Below are 20,213 nucleotides of genomic sequence, written 5' to 3'. Positions count from 1 at the left end.
AAAAATCCTTGCTCTCTAGCACTCAGCATCTCCACACAACCGGATTTGTTTCATGTTCTTGAAGAGGTTTCACCTCTCACTCATTGAATACTTTTTTTTTTTTTTACTATTATCATGACCCAATGACACTTCATAGTGACACTATGTTTCTGGTTTCTAAATTTTGATATTCTTAAAAGCGCGACAAGTTTTCGTTTTCTGTGAGGAGGGCAGTATCTTAATAATAAATCACTTCTCAGTTGGAGTTGATGCTCCACCACTGCTTCCTCAGTGACCACCACAGCTGCTGTCTTCACTGTAGCGGACAGAGCACAGCTGAGGCTTTCATTTGAGAGAGAAGAACCATTATTAGACATGAATTATATAGGAGATTTATTAGGTTAGTGAGAGGATGTTTTCTGGTTGTTTGCTTTTATGGGTGCGCCAGGTCATGTACTCAGAGAGTGCTGCTTTTTCACCCTGAGTATATGATCTGGTAGCTCTCTCCTGTATGCTGAATTCTACATTTCTCTTTAATCTTAAATGAGATTTCCCTCAGGGATTATGAAAACAGAAATATAAGGAAAACTGACAAGAATAAAAACCCACCAGCTCATACCTTAGTTTCTTCTTTGATCTACACAATTAGGACAGCCAATGAGGTTCCCAATGAACTGCTTAAAAAACACCTAAACATTACATTGTGCACATTCATTGTTGCTCTAATTAAACCAAATATTTGCCCTTTGCAATGATTGGAGGATTGTGAATGTGAACACTCCAAAACTGAGTGTCTTTCTGTTAAAACAAAACCAACAGGCGAAATCAGAATTCAAATGAGATTAACAGCATTTGTTTATGTTGGTTTAAGGATATAAAATTCCCAATCGTACGATAACAATTCTGCTCTTTGGAAAAAGGCAGAGAGGAAGGATGACAGTTTGATTGTGATCAGTTTAAGCCCTCTTCCACTCTGTGCAAGTTTTTGCTGTGATGTAGACAGAGGATAATGGCAGTGTTTCCAGGCAACTTGAGCAGCGTTTCCAGGCAACTTGAGGATAAACAGATTTTATGGACATCCATTGTATTTAGTTCTAAAACAATTAGCTTTGTCAGTGGAGAGCCCTGTAAAAACATTTAGTGCTGAGCTCCGTTTAAATCTCAGGTTTGCTGTAATCTAATTATCAGAGTTGGGCAGATGAGACTTTGTTTTGCAGTTCTATACCAATCTTTACTGTAAATGCAGATATTGGAGATGCAGCTGCTGCAATTACTATCCAAAAATAAAAATGAGTAATTGTTAATACTAATAGGAAATTAGACTACACTAAATTGATTAGTTCAATTTTCTTTCTGTGCGCAGATTCCCGAGTTCATTGCATTGCAATTTGGGGGAATAGTACATACAACGTCTTTAGTCTATATACTGACTGCTAAGAATTGGTATGTAACATGGAGTCTTTTTCAGATTCCCAGTTTATATCAGTCATTATACAATTATAAAAATTGAGCCTCAAAAACGAGAGAGTTAAGTATTTTTTTTCTTTTATTTAAAAAAGAACGGCACAACCAAAAATGCATTCTGCTGTGAAGGAGGACATCATGCTTTAGTGTCCTTAATCCCACAATAAAAACAAAACATCACAGGAACAGGAAAACAGAATGCAAAATAAATTATCCGAGTTATGACTGAAAAAAACAAATGTTGTGAGGAACAAAAATAGTTTCTTCAGCATTTCTCTGGGACACCATGTACTGGACCAAGTGACACACCCTACCCTGAAGCAGAGACTCGTACGGGAAACTGAACAGGTGTCCAAAGATTTGATTGACGTAGTTAAATAACAGCTGCACAATGTGAAAGTAAGACTGACTTTGCTAGAACAGAACACCTCTCTGTGTTTGGTGCTAATATACGTTACAGTGGGCACTTTATTTACAACCAGTTGACAACCATCAAAAACCTTCTGTCATATATTGCTATAAATAAATAAAAGAATCTATCACATATTTACAATATTTCTTGATTCAAATTCAGATGTAACAAGGCAGCACAAGGCTGAATTTAAGAGTATTTTACAAAATATTTACAGAAACTATTTACAGCATTGTTAAAAATAATCAACTCAAATCACTTCTTACTAAATTATATTCATTTAAAAAAGAACATTTTCCTCATTTTGGTTGACTTCAAAGCAGCTTTTTCTTTTACAATGTAAACCATCTGTGACTCAAACTGGACACAAAAGGAAAACGTTAATAACACAAAAGCTCTGATTTAAATGTGACTCACTCATGAGTCGGAATATAATGGATGACAGTGAGGATAAATGCCTCTGATGTGGGAGCTAATTAAATGTATTTAGGATGAGTGAAGGCCACTATAAGATGTAATGAATGCCATCACTGCCTGAGTGGAAAGTATGGGGATCAATAAGGCATTTACTGTATGCACATTCAATGAACTTCACTAAACTACCAGAGTGTGGCTGGAAGGCACACATGAATGTTAAGACAGTATAGGTCAGGTTTTTCAAGTTTAACTTGCAGAACAAAGACTTGTGTCACCCTAAGGTGATGTGTTGGTCGCAAACTAAGTAAATATTTGCATCTTAAGCACAGATGTTTAAATATACAGTTTTCAGACAGCATCAAAAGAGTCATCGTCAGAACATCGTCTTCTGAAAGTCCTTCATTTTGAGACAGTTTTGTGGTCTGACTAAAGGGCTTCTTTCTGCTCTCATTTGCCCTCATAATGTTTCAAAGATTTATTTTCAGTTTTCTTTGCAGACTTGGACGGCACAGTGCTGAGGTCACAAACATAAGCCACAAAATGAGGTCACTGGGGGGGAGGGAAGAGGTTGTTGAGCAGCAGTAGAAAAAAAATGGCCATTACTTCATGTTTCCATCAGGAAAAAATTCCCTTCAAATAAAGCTAGTATTTACTTCATCCCGAGGTCATGCGATATCCATGTCCTCCATGCTCAGCATTTGCCTCTGCAAAAAACAAAAACAAACAATGAATAGGCAAAGTCGTAAAAATACAGGCTTGCCATCACTTTTTAGACAAAATATTTACTGATAGAAAAGTGATGCTGAGAGTGACGATACCTGAGGATAAACATAGCCGTCAGAGTTGTTCCTGCAGATGTGTACCTCATCCTCAGTGGTTTTCTGGTACACTGGATTGTCAAAGTGGATGGTGTTGGTGTTCTTCAGACGCCAGTGTCTCCATAGCAACACTGCTCCAAACACCAGCAGGGACATGATCACTGCAGAGCAAGTGAGGGTTGAAAGCCATTTGGTGAAATCAGCAGAGAAGATAAAACAGCCATTTACAATATGATTGTGTCTAAGAGAGAGCGCCACAAGGAGCTGAAATATGGGACTTACTTATTGGCAACACAATGTAGAGAGCAATAGGGTGGGACGAAGGAGCTTCTTCAGGCATGGCTGCCAGTCTGTTACCTAAAAAAAACAGACAATACAATGTTTCTTTATATAATTCCTTAAAGTCAGATGAGAAGATCAAAACAATACCACTCTTGTTTGTATGGCAAATACTGTATGAAGCTACAGCTCAGCTGAGCAACCAGTGGATTAAGTCGCATGCGCCTGGCCAAGAAACAATCCCACCTGGTTAACTTTCTGCAAAACCACATGCTGTCATTTTTACTCCTCGGTTTGTGTAAGGATTTAACAAATGAGATAAGAACTGGCATTAAGAGGTGCTCATAGCTGGATTTTATTACTTTAACTCAAAGAGTCTTCTGTTTTTACTTTTATTCTAAACTAAGCTGATTGGCTGCTGGCTATAACTTAATATGTACTCATCTTCTTGTGGCAAGAATTTAAATAGGCCTAGGTCCCAAAATGTTGACATATTTCTTAAAATTTTAGATAAGGGGTGATGTACAGTGAAAATCTCAATTTATCGTTTCAGTAAGTTCACAAAGTCCTATGTTTCCAAAGTCCTTTGTTTTAATGGTCTTATTTCCTCGAGGTCCTAAGTTCCCAAGGTCCTTTGTCTTAATGGTCCTATGTTCCCAAGTTTTGTGTTCCTATGGTCCTATTTCTTAATGGTCCTATGTTCCCAAGATCCTAAGACCCAAAATCAAAAACCCCTTCCTGTACCTTGAGCAGAGGCGGCAGGCTTTTCTGTGGTCTGTGTGGTCTGTGCAGTCGAGATAGTTGTTGTTTTTTTGGTAGTTGTAGTCGCAGGTGTTGTAGTAGAGGAGACAGGCTGCCTGGGAGGGAGCAGTGGAACTGTTTTGTTTTTGGCCGGAGTGGCACTTGGACCTCCTGGGAAATAAAAATATAAGGGTTACTGTCAGTACTGAATGTTTAAGTCTATTTTTCTTTTTTAATGATATGTGCAGGGGACATTTACCCGGAACACATTTCCTCATGTCAGGTCCCATGGTCATGTTGTCAGGACAGGCGCAGGTGTATTTCGGAGACTGCTTGTTGATTAGAGGAGCAGGGAGGCACAGAAACTCACAACCTCCATTTATACTGTTTGTCTCTCTGCACCAGTTTATACCTAAAAACAAAGTGATTGGAGAAAGCATTAGAAAAAGTGAAACTGCTTAAAAAGGTTTTATAATAGCTCTCCAACAGGGACATGTTGCTTTACCGATTGGCTGCTTCAGATTGTGGAACAGCACAATGCCCTCTGGCTGGTCCAGGTCCATCGCCAGCTCGGTGATGTCCTTTCCTGTCAGGCGGTTGGCACTAAAAAGAGCGTTGTTGTTCATGTCTGTCCAAAATACTTTCTCCTGTTTAAAAAAAAATAAAAAAAAATGCAGTACTTAATTATTTCTGTCATTATTTTCAACAGTTTCCAAAAAATAAATCATGATTAATAGCGGAGTCTGATTACGAATTAGCACCACTGATCCAAATTAATGAGAAATTAATTGCACATTCAGCCGTCAGAGCTCTGGCTTTATGCTTTAAACAATTTCATCCAGATAACCACTAACAAACTGGATTACAGACGGACTGACTAGTTTGAAATACAGTCATAATGTATATGGTTGGCGTTTTAAAATTGCACAACAGAATCAGGGAGGAGTACATTTCTTTTTAAATTGTATTCCTTTTCCGATTAAGATTCTGTTCATGTTTCTGATTGAAATCATTCATTTTAAGCGACCCTTTTATCAAATAACAACCATCGAATGATGACTTGACCCCAACTTCTTTCTCCTTCAGGGTCTTCATTTTAATCTAAGAATACAATGACTTCATGACTAACCTCAAAGACAGTCAATGAGAGGGGGTGGGAGAGTTTTTCTTCGCTAAAAATGAGATTGCGTCGGGACCCTCCGTTCACATCAATGCTGGAGAGAGTGTGCATCTTGGAGTCCACCCAGTACAAACGCTGGTTGACCATGTCTGTCACATGAAGCACACAAAGATGGATTATTATGGCTGTATGTTTATTATACAGTGAATGGAAATTACTAATTTATTTTAAATACATTTATGAAGTTCTGCTTACCGAGGGTGATGCCATTGGGCCAAACAATATTGTCGGTTACCAAGGCAACGCGGTCTGCTCCATTCAGCCCACTCTTCTCAATCTTTGCCTCCTCACCCCAGTCTGTCCAGTACATGAAGCTATAGAGGACACAGAAAACAAATTAAAAAGACTGAAGACTACAAAGAAAAAGCTTCAGTGTTTCCGTAATTTTAGATTTGCGATATCTGCTTGAGCTTTTGCTTACTTATTTACTGGGTCAACTGTGATGGCTCTTGGCTTCTGCAGGCGGTCTGTGATGAGGGTCTTCCTCTTCTTACCATCTGTTGTTGCCACGGAGATAGTCTTCAAAACGCTGTCAGTCCAGTAGATGTTGCCATGGATCCAGTCCACCGCAATGCCCTCTGGGGCCTCAATCCCGCTGCCAATCACAACACTGTGGTTTAAGGAGTTACCGGCCACGTCGATCTTGGAGCTGTCGGGAAGGAGTGGAGAGTTTCATTTTAGAGACTGATGCAACTTTATATGCAACCTACCCTGCATCACAGTTTCTCACTCACACTGGAGAGATGTTTTTTTTGTCTTCACTGGCATGCAGTCAAAATGAAGTAAAGTACAGAGTTACAGACACAGGTTCTCTGGATTTTATTTGAACAAAAGGACTCCACTCTACTAAAACATGCTCGACCACGACAAAGACAAGCATCAGTGACATTTTTCTTTTACTATTTCTTACCTGAAGATTTTCTTCAAAGACAGGTCAGACCAGAAAATCATCTTGTTTGGCATATCCATGTCCAGAGCCACCACATTTTTCAACTGTTGGATCAGAGGGACATAGTCTCTGCGGTCCACTGTCATCTTCCTCACCTCGTGTCTGTTGGTGAAATACAGGGTGGGCACTGTACCTGGAGGGGACAGCAGAGGACAATTCAGTCTTGGTTTTTAAACAGGACTACAAATCTAAAGAGGTCATGTAGTCTGCAAATGTTCTTTGAGGATTTGGGACAGACTTTTTTTTCAAACATTACCTGATTCAGCCTTGCACGTTTTGCTCACATGGTCAATGTCATAGCCCTTCTCACAATCACACTTGTAGCTGCCAGGCAGGTTGATACAGATCTGACTGCAAGTGTCCGGCTCAGCACATTCATCAACGTCTGCAGACGGGCGGATGGAAGGTTAAGGGGAAAATTCAGAGTGAGAATTTGGAACAATTCTTAAAAAGTGTAGTTTCTAATATTAGGCTTTCCCTAAAATATACTTATTTTCAAATGTTAGACTCCTTCCTCTCACCTTCACAGGTTTTATTGTCCATCTTCAGCCTGTATCCTGCAGGGCAGGAGCAGTTGTACCCAACCTTCAGATTGTTGCAGTAATGGGAGCAGCCGCTAGATCCTGTCAAACACTCATCGTTGTCTGTGGAGACGAAGAGGCACCGAGCTTTTGAATAGTACTCATGACAACCAGTTCACTTATAGAAACCACAAACTATCTAGGCCAGCTAGCTGAAGTTGCTTGGCTTGCTATTCTAATCATATTTTCCAGGCTGTGATGCGGTTTTACGTTTTCTTTTTCTCCAAGCAGCAATCCAGCTGAGCTTCCGCTGCACATCCTTTTCAAAAAGTGTCAAAGATTCCCGGATAGCCGCCATAAAGGTGTTCAAGATGTTAAATAGGACTTCACTCACCACACTCTTTTACAGGTTCATCAGACCAGTCCCTGCAGTCTTTCTGCTTGTTGCACACTTTGTCCATGCTGATGCACTCTCCGCTGCGACACTTGAACTTTGTTGGGCCTTCACATACATTTTCTGTGGAAAAGAACAGGGAGATTATGAATTGGACTGTAATCAAATCAAATTATACTGTTGTGCTAAGACCTTAGGACTTTTCCATGTGCCTCAAGGGAGAAAGTATTAGCCTCTGCATTAGTGTGTGGGTGAAACTAGATTGAATCTTTGTAAGAGTCACCTATGTGGCAGCCGATCTCATCACTGAGGTCCCTGCAGTTGTGTTCTTTGTCACACTGGAGCCTGCCATGGATGCAGGTGCCGTCATTACACTGGAACTCATCTGGGCGGCAAGTAGGGCGACCTAGAAAAAGAAGATCAATGGATGAAAATGAGACAGAGAGGGAGAAGTGACAGAAATGGGAAAGCGAATAAGACGACAGAAGGAAGAGAAAATCATCGCTGACATGATTTATTGTGGATCATGCGTCAGATTTGATGATAGAGACAATGCGCAGGTGGCCCTGGATGGTAAAAGGAAATGTTGTGTGCTCAAGATTTAAGGCTGTAATGCTCTGTTTTCTATGAAAGTAATTTGCACTTTATAGTAGTCAGATATTATTTATCAGAGGAAAAAGGGTTTAAAGAGGAGAAAATGGAAACTAGAAATAGATAACACTCTAAGAAGGTCGACTCACTGCAGTTGACCTCGTCCGATCGATCGTCACAGTCTACACCTCCATCACACCGCCAGCTGCTGTGGATACACTTTCCATTTGCACACTGGAACTCATGAACGGCGCAGGGCGCCGGCTTCGCCTTTGGCTCACTTCCCACACAGTTCTCCGGCCACTCATCAGACCCGTCGAGGCAGTCCTGGTCTCCATCGCAGCGCCACAGGGCTGGCACACACACAGAGTTGTTGCACTGGAAGGACCGTGAGTTACAGGTGGGTTTGGAACAAGACACCTCATCTGAGCCATCGGAACAGTCGTTGTCGGTGTCGCAAATATAGCTGGTGGATATACACTGGCCGTTGGCGCATTGAAACTCGTTATCTTTGCACTGTTTTGCCGCTGTGGTGAGACAAGAGACAGAGAGAGGAGTTAATGGGACGATAAAGCTAGAAATGGACAGCAATACAGCAGGGAAGTTGAGATTTTGTTTTCATCATATTTGTTTTGTTTATAAATACCATATTTGCATATATAAAAAAGGTGTCCGAATTATGAATACAAGTAAACATCAACATATCCACATCGTTTAGTAGTAGTAGCATATATATATATATATTTTCTTTATTAGGTTACTTGTCCATGTGTCCATTCTTGTACGTCTGAGATCAATAAAGTTGATAAAATCTTAACTTTTCTTGTCTTGCCGGATTCTTACAGTCTTTCAGTAATTACTGTTTGTGATGTTTAAGTGTTTGTTTTGATTAATAGCGCCAATAAACTCCAAGATACTTACTGCAGTTTTTCTCGTCGGCCCCGTTGTTACATTCAGCTTTGCCGTCACAGTGCCAGGTTTTGGGTATACATTGGTTCATGGGAGCACCACAGTTGTACTCTGTCTCCAGACAGGTTTTGGCCGCTGAGGAGAGAAACCGGAAGTATGACTGATTTCATGTATTAACAGAGATGTGCACAGCACAGTCGAAGCAAATCGAATCCTATCCAACTGGTGCTAAATGCAGAGCAGCGAGGCTAATTTAAGTACAGTTAAGTTATTCAGTCAGACAATACAACCTAATCGTTTCATGTTTGTCTGAGTTCATGTGCAGAAACAGATCATGTAAACTTTGTTCAGCCAAATGCAGCAACTTCTTGTGACCGGTTCAAAATAGTCATGATCTGCCTTGTTCCTCTAATACTTGAAATAGTTGTCCTCATGATTGATTAAATATATATATTCTGAACATCCATAAAATCTCCTTCACTCTTTTATTCGCTGTAGAAATTAAAAATATAATACTTTGCTTTTACTGCCTGCATATGCCAACATGTAAAAAGGGGAGTACTGGGACTCTTTTTCTTTTCTATTTGAAGCACTGGCAGCAGCTCTGCTCAAATGTATTTCATTTTCATTTTCAGGTAGGATTAAAAACCATGGTTCTCAGTGATGAAGTAACATACCGCAGGTGGCAGGCAGTTCATCAGTTTTATCACCACAATCGTCGGCTCCATCACAGATCCACCTGCGGGTGATGCACCTCCCATTTCCACACTTAAACTGATCAGAGCTGCACGTGAAGGCTGCATCTGTGAATAATAGAAATTACAGACTTTGCGTGACATGAGGACAAACTAACACACTCATTTACATTCAACATCACAAGCTCTGACATTATCAGCATTTACAGCTCAGTTTACTCCTCGCTGATTGTGTAGAAAAGTGAGCTCGTGTCAACACAAACGCCCCCCAAAAATATATCTTTGTTCAGTTAATGTTTGACTGAAAACTACACAGAGGACAAAAATTACAATCAATTACAAAGCCACTGAAGTTCAGATAACTGACAGTGTGAAAACCACACCTTTCACTTGTTACTCAACTCAGAGGAGATTACCAAAATAACTTAACGACTCTGTGTGGTTCTGTGACTCGTTACAGCAAGATATGATGTAATTAGACTGTTATGTAAAGTATTCGGACAGAGGCTGTCTTATATTTCTGTATTCTCTCATGACACACATGCAAGTCATATTAAAAAAAAAAAAATACATACAGTGGAGAATGTTGGGGAATAATTTTTCTTTAAAAACATTTTGATAAATAAAAACGTTTATTTTATGTGATGACGCAACCTCAGAAAACTCCTCTCATCAGCGAACTGATGAGTGGCGTTACCAGGTAATAACCTGGTTTGTGCACTTTAAAGGTTTCAACTGCCACTTCACAGGTGTACATTCAGGGGTAGCAACTAATAATGTAACTAACACCTCTGTTACTCACTTGTTGAACACGTTTCAGGCAAGGAACGGGACTTTTGTCATGGTTGAGATTTAAAACTTGGAAGTTGTACAACCACTGACTGTGGTTTATTTCGGGCCCAGAGGTCTTGCCCCTAGACGATCACACCTCAGTGAGCCCACCGATCAAAGCATAAACTAACAGAAGCTGTTCACACTCCTGAATTAGTCTTGTCATCCTCCATCCCTTCTTGCACTGCTCCTGTGACCTGGAGGCTGGGGACATTGTCAGACTATCCCTTTAAGACAATAGCATGGGAGGAGTCGAACAATCACACCACTAGCCGCTGATTGGTCTCAGAGTGGCATTGCTCATAACAACATCACCACAGAGACCCACAGACAGCCGGAAACTCGAAACACAAGGAAGTCTGTCAACTTCAGAGTGACAGTGAGTGATGACACTTAAAAAAACACACAGGACAGGTCTGACTGATAACACTGGAGTGATGAGTTTCAGAAGTCTATACAAAAGGGAGGGGATGCTTTCTCAACACTGGGCAGTTTTACCTCTTTTGTAATTATTGGGACCGTTAAGTTGAGTCTGGGTTCCTCTTTCCTGTGTACCTCTCCCAATTACACTTTCACAGAAACCATGAACACACACAAACGGTAACACATATGGCGGGGAGGCCCGGCGAGCAGCCAGCTGTTCCCAAAGATATGCAGTGATACATTTACAACAAAACTGAAAAGAACTCTCGCCCACGTTCCCTTTTTAGGAATCCCCCAATTATTACACTCAGACAAAAACGCTGGCACTTCCTGACCCTCAAACTCCTGACCTCGTCTCTGAGGAAACTGTAAACTACACAAGCCTGTGTTTTCATTTTCCACTGCTAAGCTTCCCTGACATTTCCACATACGGGTCATGGGGCTCCCAAGCAGACTGTTTGGTAAAATGAGGTTTCCTTTAACTCTTTACAGTAAATCCTAGCTGAGGAGGAAAGTGCACCTTTTGCTTGCAGGGTGACTGTTTTGTCCTGAGCCTTTTTAGTAATTAGTATTAAGAAATCCAAGATTTTTTTAATTCAAGATCTCCTTTAAATTTGCATTGAAAATAAGCATAACCAAACTACTCATCATCCAAGTTTGCACTTTAAATGTGTCATTAAGCACATTTTCATCCCCGTCGCTGCTCTGGGAGTTGAACCGGTAAACCACAACATGTGTTTTCATATCAAAAACTGTAAGGCCAACAGGAAACTAAACTAAACAAAAAACACTGACAGTGACACCAACAGAGTTGAATTTGAACTTCAGATACTGCATTTACCCACAGAGCGAACCTGACAACCAGCAGATATCGGTGTTATAACACTACCATGTAAGGCCACGGCCTCACACACAAACCAGACTGCTACGATTCAGTTCCCAATGCTTTACAAAGGAGACTTGTTTGACAGCGGAAACTGGCATAAACGTTTGAGGGGTTAGGCGAGTCGTCACAACGCTGCCTGACAACAATCCTCCTTTGTGACCACACGCGACTTTGCTGTCCAACAATGCACTCCTGTCTTTTTATGGCACATGCATTGGGGCATGCACACACACACACACACACACACACACACACACACACACACACACACACACACACACACACACACACACACACACCAAAAATACATCACAAGTGGGTGCGTTTATTTATTCAAACCCACACCCAGCAGTTAATAAATAACCAGGACGGATGATGATCATGAGCACCAACAGAACAACTGCTCACTGATGCTTTGGAAGGGGGTTTGTAATGATTAAGTAATCGAGCTGTACTTTATCGACACGAGTTCACTGGACTTACTCTTTGAGAGTCACCGCAAGGAAAAGTTTATCTCTCGTGGGAAACAAAAACTTTTTTCACTCCTCTTTACTGTACGCCTCATTTCATTGATATGCTAAACACAAGGTGAAAGCATTTAACAAAACAGAGCCAGATGTTTAAACAAAGAGAAAGAAAGAACACACACACAAACACACACAAGCAGATCTGATCACTAGAAATGAGCACAACGAACTGGAAAATAAACTCAAATTGCAATCTGAAAAGCTCTTGGAAGAGAGTGGAGCTCGTTGCATTACTAGACCAGTTGGCAAAAGGCCGCACATTGTTGGCTTTAAAGGGCAGCAGGTTCACCCCTTCACTAATTGTATTTTCTTTGTGATAATAATGGCACATTGTCATTATCATGGATGGAGCCCTTTGCCTTTTGTCTGCTGATTATGTGGGACTAAAATTAAATAGGGTTTTAAATTGATTAATTTTACCATGATTCCTTTTTCAATAAAATAGAACAGCATTAAATTTTAATCTGCGAGACAGATACTTTATCTCTATCTGTTACCATTTCTTAATTTGGATGATATGCTTTATAATAGGGAATTTGATATCGCTGAAAATCCATTTACTTTCTTTAGCTTTCTCTTCTCCTTTACTTTGTATTTTCTGGGTTGTAAATAATTCTGATACTGTGTTATTTATTGCTCTCGATGTCTCTTTTTATAACCTTTGTTATTTTCTTTTTCCTGCAAAGCACTTTTCAATTCAGAGATTTAAAAAAAAGATTTGATTCGGTATCTAATCTTCATTTTATACTTAACTGTAAAATGTGTAATATATCTTGTATTGACTTGAGCTAGGGTTAGAGACCTTTGGATTAAACAGGATGCTTCAAATATTAATTCACTCATTGGTTCACTCACTCCATATACGCCAAGTAAAAGCTCTGACAAGTGTTTTTCATCATGGCAGACTCGGTGTGTGGTGATTCTGTGTCCGGAGGACAGTTGACAAGGGGAGGAGACACACAGGCCTATCAAGTTTTGATAAGCTTCAAGAGAAATGCAGACCTTCCAGCCTCTGGTTTCTTCTGGCTTGCAGCAGGCCAGAAAGAAGCCTCCAGGCTCTTCCCCCCCACCTTGGCTGTGTTCGGAATGTGCACTCGTTCCCTATATAGTCCACTACATAGGCGTCAGGCATTTTGTAGTGCTGTTCGAAATCTCAACTGTAAATTCCGTTCACTGCATAGGGCACTTAAAGTATCCCACAATGCATCATGAAAAGTGGTGTACATCCGATGGTCACTAACCCGAGCCCTGTATCCCATCATGCACTGCGCCGAAGGAAACACTGGAAGGCCGACAGGTGTAGAGAGCAACGTGAGCTTATGTACTTGTGTAAATCAGTCTTCTCTCGAACTTTCGTTGATATGTCGGATCTGTTTGTTTAACGGTTTCTTAGCTGTGTAATAAGTTGTGACTTTGTAATTAACATGTTATCGCTCGACTAAACCGCCGTGTGTCAACACTGCTAATGATCCTGGCGGCCTAATTAGTTGTTTTTCAGTCCACCTGTTGCTTGTTAATACAGGATGTATCCTTTATCCGACTGCTTTGTGCCCCCCCGACCACAGCTCTGACAAATCAATAACATATTTATAACTCGCATCGTATTGATTGGAACATTTTGCCTGCTTAAATCGTCTACTGGTTGTAATAGTTTGTTGTATATGATGTGAGAACTGAGTCATGTCTAAGTTGCCCCAGGAGGCAGTGTCGTCTGAGACGGTGAGTTAATTGTTCACACTGATAAATTATGAAGGCGGTATTATGCCTATTTATGGATGTTAAAAATAGATGTAGAAGCCTGGCATCATCTTATCTTCTCATTTACAATGTGACCACGTCCTGCTGCTATAACATGAGCAACATCCGTCTTCTGATTCTGCTACTCCTGATCAGAAGTATTTGAATGATTGTGAGAACAAAGATTGATATTGGCTAGTGTTTCCACCCAGCAGTCGAAGCTTTTTAAAAAATTTTTTTTATTTAAACGTTAATATTAAAACGAAGATATTTCCGATGGAGTAGAGTATAAATATGATAGCAGGCACGAGACAAATCTACAATTTGTAGGCCAAGAATGTACTGAAGCAGAACAGCGCAGTACTTAGTATTATTTAATATGGGGAAATAGTCATTATAATATGTATTTATCACAGGAACTCATGCTGTTATTGAGTTATTATCTAATGGGAGTTTCCACCAGCTGAGGTCGATCGGGTCCGTTTTAATTGTGCGACCGTAATGACGTAATTAACCCATTAAATTATTTTTTTCCAGTTGGTCACCTCGCTCACTATATAGTGCCCTACATACAAGTCCCATAAGTAGGGGGTAGGGGGTAGGGAGTAGGGAACGAGTGGACATTTCGAACACAGCCCAAGTCGTGTAAAACCGCCTGTTGACTCATTAGTCCCGCCCATCTGAAATTCGAAACCGGCCGGCAAGTCGATGAACGTATTTGGCTGTTCCCCTGCAGTTTACAGTAAAAGGAGCCAATCAGAGCACGGTGCGTAAATTCCATTCACATATGAAGACAAAGTAAACCACACGAATAAAACTACCAATATTAGGCTACTTCATTTCCTTTTAGAAGCCGTTGAACATGTTCAAGAGAATTTGAAGTGATATTGAAAGCAAGTAAAGTCATTATCATAGATAAGAGTTCAATAAATAATAGATACGAGTTAAGTAAGTCACATGTAAATATCCAGAAAACACAAATTACCAGGCATAAACACTTACACACGGAAAAGGCTTTACATTTACACGCACAATTACATATAAATATATAAATATAAATACATCAGCCTTGCATATCTCAAAACATTAGAGACAGGAAATAAAAGGTCTTACCTGCTTGAGCCAAGCAATGAATCAGCATCAGCAGACACAAACATATGGACAGTCCGGTGAGTCCCCTCCGCATCCCAAACATGTCCTCTCCTTGTTATCGGCAACCTTTTTGACAGCTACAGAAAAGTCAGCTGTGAGAGCAGGTATGGAAGGGAGAGCCAAGTTCACTGCAGGGTCTGTACGTATCAGACGGACGAGGCAGAGAGCGAAGTCAAACCGCGGCGGTGCGCAAAAGACGAGTGCAGCAAAGTATTATGGGGTTCGAGTCACATCTGACCATTTTTCTATGACAGGAGGGCGGTGCTAGAGCAGTGGTGTGATGTTTGAATTTGGACGTGAGCATCGCCGGGGGGAGGAGCCACAGAGTTGCTGCATCACTTAGTTGCTCCATCATCCCTCCATCCACCCAAACCCAGTGTGCGTGTGCGCGTGCGCACGAGGTAGAATGACAGAGAGTAAGAGGAAACTCTGGAAGACAAGAGCATGTATGATAAGAGGTTTAATATTAAAATCAGGTCGTGTACCGATGTCACAAAAGAAATGAAATGCCATAAAACAACAGGTACACCATACAGCCAGACAGGCTGGAGTGATTATACACTAGAAAAGGCAGAAGAAAGACAGCCGGTGTGTGTATACAACCACATGTGGAGTCCAGCAAGCGTTTGTGTTTAAAAAGGTTATACTTACAGCTTTGTTTCTCACAGAGATGGTACTCACGTGCGCACTGTTTTGTTTTGTTTAAACCTCTTTGGGTTTCCAGAACCCATGCGCTCAAATTTACACAGAAAAAAGACACAATATATAAATTCTAAATGGCTCGCTTAAGACACAAATCATTTTATTTTATACTATTTTACCCTTCTGGCACCACCAGCCTCCTTTATTTAACTTTATTTTATCTATCTACAGTTCATATTAAATCTATAGTCCAAAATGTAAAGCAACAGCAAAATGACTACACTAGTAAATACTAAATAAATACATTTTACATTTAAAAAAAAAAAGTACATAGATTATAAATTTGCAGCCAACAGTGTAGCCAGGGTGCAGGATTAAGATTCCCCTGCTTTTAGGTAATCAGAAAAATTGCTGTCAAAAAAGAAAGAAGAAGCCAAACACAGCACAAAACTGTACATTATTTTGATAAAGCTCACTTCATTCTTACAGGTAAAATGTCAGAAGTTATTTTCAATGCAACAAGAGAAAGATTATTCTTCATGAATTCTGTGGATACTTAACAGTCAGACATTCTCCGCCTCTGCTTGCGCCATGAGTTTTAAAATAGACACCTATCCAAATGTAAATGATTAGGGTCACTGCTCCACTTCCAAATGCAAAAAGACCATTTGCAAGATAAAATATCACCATTATAGTGAATCAAAATGGGTGTTGGATCACAAAACAGAAAAAAACCTGCAATCCACAGGAACTATTATGCGCCAGATGGTTTGTGGTTTGAGTTCCCTGGAAGTAATGTTTACAGAAAGAAATTGCTCTTTCCATCGCTGTCTTCTCGTCTTTCCCTTTATATAGATTTACAGTATGTGAGGGTGGATGGACAGTCCAGCGACACAAAAAACAGAAACAGTTTTCTCCGACATTGCCCTTTTTCATACAGCATGAAAACGATCCAACTGAATCACATGGAAAGTTCAGTTTGGATTGCAATAAATATAGAGTGATGACATCACAGACTGGAAGCCGCAGTGCCGAAAGGATCAATGGTTTTAATCAGTTTGTCATCAGCGTGTGTGAAATGGAGAGAGTTTCAGTTCAGGATACATGCCCACCTATGAGGTGAATCAGGCAGAGAAACTATCAGTGTTTATAAAGGGGTGTGTGTGTTGAGATGGGGGGAGGACCTTGGCTGTTGGCTCCTGGTAGAGGCAGGGAATGAGTTGTGGGAGGTATTCCTGGAATGTCAAAATAGCAGCTGGATTACATATTCTGCTACACCCACTGTCACTACGCACTGTTAACACACCCACACAGAGGATCATGGAAAGTGTCTTTTGAATGTGAACGCATGAACGGTACATTTCTAACTACATCGGTCACCACATGTTCACGAGTTAGTAACACATCAACTTTACAGACTCATGAAAAGGACGGTGAGTCACACGTGAAACATTCAATTCTTCTCTGTAGTGGCTTCCAGACCAAACTTATGCCCTCTTTTATTTACACTGTAAACAATTTATTGAGTACACTGGCAAATCAGACATTATCAGATACATTGAAGAGGAACATCAGAGGAAAAATATCTGTTCCCTATCTCACAGGTGTTACCCGGAACATTAACAATGGCTCTGCTCAATTTCGAGTATCACAGGTAGTAATGACAGTGAGCCATAAGTTCTCAGTGAGAACTGTAACTCTCAGTGAGAACTTATCCAGATGTATTGGTCTAGTACTGATTGGCAGTCTGTTGATCAGACTTTCAACATTTCAATATAGCTTCAATATAATTCCACATTACTGCTACTTCGGTTGTTGAAGAATTCAGAGATGATGGCAGCGATTAAGAGGTCTGACCCCCAACTGAATGATTAGTTCCTCCTATATATAATATTTAAAATATTCCTAATGGGAGCAGCTCAACAGAGTGAACTACAGAACAGAGGAAACATGAATTGTTTATATCTAAAAAGTAACGTATATAAATCTATGTCTGTCTCTATGTAGAAGTACGAAGGCCGGCCAGAATGATCTCACACAGCTTGACTTTTTATCAGCACTCGTCTCTTCACTAAACAGAGAACGAGACTTTGCAAAACACACACAGAAGCCAGTGTGTGCACTCACTCGTGAATATCATGTAAAGTGTCTCAGGGCTAACAAATTTGATTGGCGCCCACAAGCATACGCATTTGCGGACATACAATCCCCGATCCCCGAAGGACCGATGTGATGACAGTGATAATACAGTACACTCCAACAAATCAGAAGTCCACACACACAAACGTACACAAACACAAGCTTTTTATGAGCGCATGACTCTGTGTTTATGTCTGTGTTGTGTGGGGTTTTCAGGCCTGTGTCTTTAACACTTGTACTACAAAGTCTGTGCGTCATCAAAACTAAACAGAATAAAAAAAATTTTTTTAAAAAGCAAATAAAATTGTCGACCAAACACTTTTCATTGAAGTCATCTCTGCCTCTTTCAAATACCACGTAACAGCCTTTAAAATATAGTTTAGGAAATCTAAAAGCTTTAGTTTGTACATCGCTGAATGTGCTGCTTTGGAGAGTTGAAGAGCTGCTGCTCTGCCTCTCCTCCCCAGGCAGATGTTAACAGCTGGTTTTGGGTTGCTGAAGGGGTTTCCTAGAAATCAGGAAACTCAAGTTCATTCCCCTCCCCCTCTCCTACTATGAAGCAAGCACTGTGACTTCCCAACACTCAACTCACTGTCGAGTTCCTGTTTAAAACTACATACACTCACACATCTCAGCATGTGCCAGCTTATTTCCTCTACACACACATATGCACACACACACACACACACGTGCACACATACACTGTAAATTCAGCATATTTCCCTCTGATCCAGTTGACCTGCTTACAACATAAAATAGCAATGATGTTTATCATTCGAATAAAGACTTTCTGTTTTAATTTCCTGGTATGACCTTACTGAGAAGTGAGACCAAGGAGTTTACTAAGTGGTGCTGAGTTTATGTTGCAGGCTTTGAACAAGGAAGGAAGAAGGTCAAATCAACTAAACGGCCAGAAAAATTCATTGTTTCCCATTATATCGTTATTTTTAATTATAAAACTTTTATATATATATAAAAAAAAAAGATCCAAGAAGACTTAATGAAGCATCAGTGTAATGACACATTTACTGAGTAAATAACATCTTAAAAGTTTGCTCTTTTTGTTATTTATTTGTATAAGACCTCCTCCCTGTGGTCAAACAGGGTCATTACTTCTTACAGCTTAAATGACTAGTGTGTAGGATTTAGGGGCATTTATTGGCAGAAATGGAACATAATTATCACTATTGTGTTTTTATTAGTCTATAATCGCTTGAAACTAAGAATCATTGTGTTTTCATTACCATAGAATGAGTCCTTCATATCTACATAGGGAGCAGATTGTCTTCTATATATTGTATCTCCATATTTCTAGAGGAGCTCTGGAAGGACAAACTAAACATTGGCTTTAGAGAGGGCCTTTAGGGAGTTCCATCTTAGCTTCTCTGAGGCTAGGGGTGTTCAGTTGTTTGCCATCTGCAGCCTCACCATTAGACCCCACTAAATCATACACACTGCTCCTTGAATGGGCGTTTCCAGCGCAGATGATCTTTTTAATAGTTCAAAGAAGTATTAAAGGAAGTACCCTCTTTTGTTGGTGTCCATACTGCAGAAACTAAGAACCACTGTAGTTCTTCTCTATTTGGGGTGTTTTTTTTAAGCTCCTACTTCATGACAGTTAGGTATAGTTCCTCCTGTGCTCTTTCCCAGCACTATATAACGCTAAATCTATGGTGTCTTGTTTGCCACTTTACCTTGCCCGCAGACAGCCCTTTCTTACGGGGGAACTGAAGCTGTTATATCGCTGTCTTCAAAGCCACCAAACTCCCTTGACAAAAACGAAAATTTTACGTCACAAAACACAGGAACTGCTGGTCTGCCTCTGCCTCGATCCGTTGGTTCATGTTTTGTTTAACATGAATATGCATGCAAACAGAGGAAAAAAAACCCCTTCAAATGTATGTAGTTCTCGGTGGAGCTCCCCGATGGGTGGTTCATCTCAGGAAGCCCAGAAAAATGTTTAGTTTGTAAAAGCAGAGGGAGTTTTGAGCTGTTTTGGGTTTATTTGAGGCCTACATTTGGAAGGTTTCTACTGTTCCCAAAGGATTCAAAGCAAATCTGCTGAATGTAAAGTGAACACTGCCGCAACAGTGTTTAGTAAATAAAGGATTAAAATTGTCTCCAATTGGGATGTTTCTCCTTACTGATGACTAAAACCTCTAAAAACATACAATGCTTCAAGCCAAACTAATATCAGGAGTCTTCATCCATTAATTCCAGCTGATAGTTTGAATTGAACCAATACACACTTGTTAATCTGATGTAACATCATCTGCAACTATTATTTTCATGTCTCATGAATATGTGAACTTTTTATGTTCTTGTTTTGTTTGAAAAACAGTGAAAATTATTTCCCAGAGTTCAAGATGATGATGTTTGTTTTGTCCAACTGGCAGTTCAAAACCCAAAGATATGTAGTTCCCTATCATATGAGAAAAAAAGGCTTCACACTTGAGCAGGTTGACTCAAACTATTTAAAAAGTACCAAAACACTTGCTTGTTAATTTTAGTTAAATTATAGCACTAC

The 20,213-nt window shown here is 40.2% G+C and overlaps 1 protein-coding gene across 1 annotated transcript; it reads right to left on the bottom strand.

Moving 5' to 3' along the window:
* Positions 1–1,893: 1,893 nt before the first annotated feature.
* On the bottom strand, positions 1,894–20,047 carry ldlrb (low density lipoprotein receptor b). The gene is made up of 18 exons (XM_069167032.1): positions 14,867–20,047; positions 9,332–9,457; positions 8,667–8,789; positions 7,895–8,272; positions 7,438–7,560; positions 7,155–7,277; positions 6,761–6,883; positions 6,496–6,624; positions 6,201–6,372; positions 5,712–5,939; positions 5,486–5,604; positions 5,240–5,379; positions 4,616–4,757; positions 4,370–4,522; positions 4,114–4,281; positions 3,373–3,447; positions 3,091–3,251; positions 1,894–2,976 (listed from the first exon to the last, which is right to left on the bottom strand). Exons 1-18 carry the CDS (start codon positions 14,946–14,948, stop codon positions 2,938–2,940), a joined length of 2,604 nt encoding a protein of 867 aa, XP_069023133.1. The 5' UTR covers positions 14,949–20,047; the 3' UTR covers positions 1,894–2,937.
* Positions 20,048–20,213: the final 166 nt, after the last annotated feature.

Source organism: Embiotoca jacksoni, unplaced genomic scaffold (assembly GCF_022577435.1).
Source record: "Embiotoca jacksoni isolate LCO1_2020_lvr unplaced genomic scaffold, fEmbJac1.0.p SCAF_4, whole genome shotgun sequence".
Taxonomy (NCBI): Eukaryota; Metazoa; Chordata; class Actinopteri; family Embiotocidae; genus Embiotoca; species Embiotoca jacksoni.
Note: the sequence above shows the minus strand (reverse complement) of the source record. Positions and strands in the feature narration are given on the sequence as shown.

Excerpts from the sequence above, each read along its gene's own strand:
- ldlrb (XM_069167032.1), bottom strand. The coding sequence starts at position 14,948 with ATGTTTGGGATGCGGAGGGGACTCACCGGACTGTCCATATGTTTGTGT. Across the intron at positions 8,273-8,666 it reads GGCCGACGAGAAAAACTGCA|CGGCAAAACAGTGCAAAGAT; the intron begins GTAAGTATCTTG and ends GTCTCACCACAG. Across the intron at positions 4,282-4,369 it reads CATGAGGAAATGTGTTCCGG|GAGGTCCAAGTGCCACTCCG; the intron begins GTAAATGTCCCC and ends TTTATTTCCCAG.